Source organism: Callorhinus ursinus, unplaced genomic scaffold, assembly GCF_003265705.2.
Source record: "Callorhinus ursinus isolate GAN/ISIS: 27379988/994484 unplaced genomic scaffold, GSC_fseal_2.0 scaffold52, whole genome shotgun sequence".
Lineage (NCBI taxonomy): Eukaryota > Metazoa > Chordata > Mammalia > Carnivora > Otariidae > Callorhinus > Callorhinus ursinus.
The window spans coordinates 7,231,701-7,236,209 of record NW_027397114.1 but is presented as its reverse complement, the minus strand read 5'-3'; the positions used below and the strand labels follow the sequence as shown (position 1 = coordinate 7,236,209).

The 4,509-nt window shown below is 55.6% G+C and overlaps 1 protein-coding gene across 1 annotated transcript in view; it reads left to right on the top strand.

The window, feature by feature from the left end:
- Window positions 1–4,291, top strand: part of TBX21 (T-box transcription factor 21) — a 10,742-nt gene extending 6,451 nt beyond the window's left edge. The window contains exons 2-6 of the mRNA XM_025859395.2: window positions 1,152–1,306; window positions 1,658–1,779; window positions 2,343–2,501; window positions 2,639–2,700; window positions 2,949–4,291. Coding sequence (XP_025715180.1) covers window positions 1,152–1,306; window positions 1,658–1,779; window positions 2,343–2,501; window positions 2,639–2,700; window positions 2,949–3,567 — 1,117 coding nt within the window. The 3' untranslated portion in view covers window positions 3,568–4,291. The remainder of the gene's footprint in view (window positions 1–1,151; window positions 1,307–1,657; window positions 1,780–2,342; window positions 2,502–2,638; window positions 2,701–2,948) is intronic.
- The last annotated feature ends 218 nt before the right edge of the window (window positions 4,292–4,509 follow it).

Genomic DNA, 4,509 nt, shown 5'->3' with positions numbered 1-4,509 from the left:
AGTGACGGTGGTGATGGGGGTGTTGGTGGAGGTGGTGGTCGTAGTGATGGTGGTGATAGGGGTGTTCGTGTAGGTGGTGGTTGTAATGATGGTGGTGGAGGTGGTGGAGGTGGTGGTCGTAGTGACGGTGGCGATGGTGCTGTTGGGGGTGGTGATGGTGGAGGTGGCAGAGATGGTTGTGGTGGGTAAGTGCTTCCTTCTCTGAATCTATTCCTGTGACACGATGGAGGATAATGCAACATCCCAACCTCAACTTCCTCCACTTTTCCAGGGAAGCAGGACTTTGAGTGTGAGGATTGTGCTTAACAGAGTTCTCTTTCAGGTGGATGGAAAGTTCCATCTAGGAGTTTAAGTACTTCTCTGAAGGCTCAGGCCTGGGGCAGGCCATACTACAGAACTCAGGTGCAGGAGGATGGGGCAGGGAGAGCCTGGGCGCCCCAGGGCCGAGAGTGTGTGAGCGCCGTGAGGGCTGCAGTGGAGAGGATGGGTTGGGGCCTGAGACCACTTGGGGGTTAGGGGTCTGAGGACTGGAGGACTTGGGGGCTTGGGGGATTGAGGCATGAGGGCTTAGTGGGAAGTGCCTCTGGGGGGCTGGCTTGTGTCTTTGCTCCCCACTAGGAAGCAAACTAAGGTCAGAGACAGTGGCGTGCAGTTAATGTCTAACAACTGACCCTCTGAAAGAAAAACATTGAAAAAGCCCCGATTCATAGTGTTTGCTGATTTCCGTGGTGCAAATGCTCCTGTGATGGCTGATTTCTAGCTGCACATGTGGTGTCACTGAATGCAGAGTCGAGAAGAGCCGGGCAGTCATGCAGCTGTCTAGTATTTCCGTCTTGCAGGAACAAAAGATGTAAGTCACTTCAAGAACAGAGTAATAGTGAAATGTAGGACACGAAATGAGAAGTGATGATTTTTGAGTATTTATTACCTTGGCTTATAATGCAATGTATTTAATTGTAAGTTTATATAATTTAATTTTTAAATATGGCGGTATATAACCACTGGCTGGCACACTTCTTGGTCATTTCCAGTTGGTTCTCTCGCGGGATGCAAGCCGACTCCAGCACACCACCGAAAGCGTTTGCGCGGGGTTGGCCATCTGTGCGGTTGGAGGGCTGATGGATGTTGTTGGGTCTCTCTGTTCTCCTCAGGCGGATGTTCCCATTCTTGTCGTTTACTGTGGCGGGGCTGGAGCCCACCAGCCATTACCGGATGTTCGTGGACGTGGTCTTGGTGGACCAGCACCACTGGCGGTATCAGAGCGGCAAATGGGTGCAGTGTGGAAAGGCTGAGGGCAGCATGCCAGGTAGGAGCGCCCTGGGGAGTGGTGGGCACTCTTTTTCACCGAGGCTGGGCGCCCCCTGGTGGATCCAGGAGGAACCCCCAAGCCCTTGCCCCCTACACCTGAGATTTAATTCCCCATCCCACCCTTATCCCCTCCCACTTCTCACTCCCATTCTGTCTGTCCTCTTCTCTCTATTCTGTGTTAGCATGTCTTCTGCTCAGTCCCCTGCCCACATCCCCCCTTGCCCTGCCCCATCTGGTCCTCCCCTTGCAGCCTTTTTGACATCCCCCTCAGAACAGGCAAAGAAGTCCCACATAGCCGGGGGTCTGGTCCCCAAGGGGGCTGCGTGCCAAAGAAGTTAACTGTCCACAGGAAACCGCCTGTACGTCCACCCAGATTCCCCCAATACTGGAGCCCACTGGATGCGCCAGGAAGTTTCATTTGGGAAACTAAAGCTCACGAACAACAAAGGGGCCTCTAACAATGTGACCCAGGTGAGACTCCTTGCCACCCCCCACCCCTCCTGGCTGATTCTGTTCTGTAAGTCATTTTCTTCCTCTCTGGCTCGTTCTTTTCCACACGCCTGAGGGGGTGTGGAGATGAGTTGGGAGGAAGCTGAATCTCAGGGGCAGACATGGGCTCGCATTCAGGATGACATGGGCCAAGCCAGCCTGGGGGTTTCTTCACCGAACCCCAGGCTGCCATCACTTGTGCACCATGCTGGGCATAAAGTTGGTGCCAGTTGCCCCAGGGAATGGATGCAGAGTCTCTCTGAGTTGAGCAATACAGTTAACAGAGCCCCATCCCTGAAAAGCCCCGCTTGTGCTAATATCTTGGTTGCGATGCACATCTGGGGGGTAGGAAATGGGACAAGAGGGCAGAGCTGGTGCCCTGGAGAGGCTGGGGACCAGAGCTAGAGGGCCTGGGAAGTGGCATGGTAGCAGAGCAGGGCAATGGACATGATGACCTCAAGGCCCCTTCTAGCCTGGCCATTGGGCCAGCCACGGGTGGGGGTAGAGGACCCTTCGACCCCCACAAGCATCCGGCTCTCTCTTAGATGATCGTGCTCCAGTCTCTCCATAAGTACCAGCCTCGGCTGCACATCGTCGAGGTGAACGATGGGGAGCCAGAGGTGGCCGGCAACACTTCCAACACGCATATCTTCACCTTCCAAGAGACCCAGTTCATTGCCGTGACCGCCTACCAGAATGCGGAGGTGAGGGCCACTGGTCCCCCTGAGCTGCGAGGGGCACGAGGGGGAGAGTGGGGCCCACGGTCTTCCTCGGTGGGGAATTCGGAAGTTCCCTAGCCCTAGACTCAGGACTCAGGTGCCTCTATTTCCCCTCTCTCTAGATTACTCAGCTGAAAATTGACAATAACCCTTTTGCCAAAGGATTCCGGGAGAACTTTGAGTCGTAAGTGCCGCTGGGTTCAGCTCACCAAGGGCCCCCTCTTGGTATCTCCTGAGACTTACCATTGACTCCAGACATGTGCCGAGCATGTCTCCTCTCTGCCCCTGGGGGTGGGAAGAGGTGGGATGGAGGCTTGGAGGGCAGTAAGGCCAGGGAAAGAGGGTCCAGGGAGGGACGTACAACAGGCAGGCTCACAGATGACCAGTTCCGTTTGTGACCCCTGTGTTCTTGCCTTTTTTTTTTTTTTTTAGCATGTATGCATCTGTTGACACCAGCGTGCCCTCCCCGCCTGGACCCAACTGTCAATTGCTTGGGGGAGACCACTACTCTCCTCTCCTACCCAACCAGTATCCCGTTCCCAGCCGCTTCTACCCCGATCTTCCTGGGCAGGCCAAGGATGTGGCTTCCCAGCCTTATTGGTTGGGGGCCCCCCGGGACCACAGCTATGAGGCTGAGTTTCGAGCAGTCAGCATGAAGCCTGCGTTCCTGCCCTCCACCCCCGGACCCACCATGTCCTACTACCGAGGCCAGGACGTCCTGGCGCCTGGAGCAGGCTGGCCAATGGCCCCCCAGTACCCTCCCAAGATGGGCCCAGGCAGCTGGTTCCGCCCCATGCGGACTCTGCCCATGGAACCTGGTCCTGGAGCTTCAGAGGGACGGGGACCAGAGGACCAGGGCTCCCCTTCGGTGTGGACTGAGATCACCCCCATCCGGCCAGAGTCCAGTGACTCAGGACTGGGTGAAGGAGACTCTAAGAGGAGGCGTGTGTCCCCCTATCCTTCCAGTGGCGACAGTTCCTCCCCTGCTGGGGCCCCTTCTCCTTTTGATAAGGAAACTGAAGGCCAGTTTTATAGCTATTTTCCCAATTGAGCAGTTGACATGACAGAAACAGTGTCATCAGGTTGGAGAACACCAAGTAACGCAGACAGCCGACTCAGGACTGGGAGGCCCCGGCTCCCTCCGTCCCTTCTCCTTTTGTAGTTGGTTGAGGAAGAGGGGGGTCAAGAAGGCTTCTGGGGTTCACTTGGTGCTTTGGGCCCACAAGGAAACCTGAGAGGCGTGTCCCCTGCCCCTTCCTTTGCCCCAACTATGGCCATTTACCTGGTGCTGCTTCTGGCTGTGGCTCCCAGCTGGAGAACAGATGGAACAAGAAGGTCTTGGACACAAAGGAGCTTCCTCTCTTCTGTGGGGTGGGGTAGGGGTCAGGTGGGGCAGGCTGGGCACGGCAGACCCGGCTGTCTTCCTTTGTAGAATGTGCTTTCGGCAGTTCTGTTTGCGTGTGTGAAAATAAAGATACCATGGATTTGATGACAGCCAGCCAGCCAGCCGGGGTCGGCGAGAGGACTTGGATGACTTTGGGGCCCCACCCGCTCGGAGACAGTGGGGTCCCGAGGAAGGGGCTGGGAAAGGGGGGGTCGGTGCACACCTCAAGAAGCAACGTTTTGGGGTGGGGGTTGGTTGTGTGTGTGAGTGCGCGCTTTTCCCTTTTTTCTTTTTTTTGGAATGGGGAGGCTATTTATTGTTCAGAGAGTGGTGTCTGGATATATCTCTTTTGTCGTCATCGCTTTCTGAAAATAAACGTGAAACTGTAGAATGTGTCCTGCTTCAGTGCCCTGGAGAGGGACATGGATTGGGGACTCCAGTGGGAATTGTGAGGGCACCATCGCTCTCCAGCTGCAGCTGCAGCTCCCCAGAACTGGAGCCTCCTAGAAATCTGGAGTGGTTTCATTCAGGGCACAAAGGGAGTCAAAGCAAGGCCACCCGCCTTACCATTGGTGTTCAGGTTGACGGTTGATTCCACCTTGTAAGGCA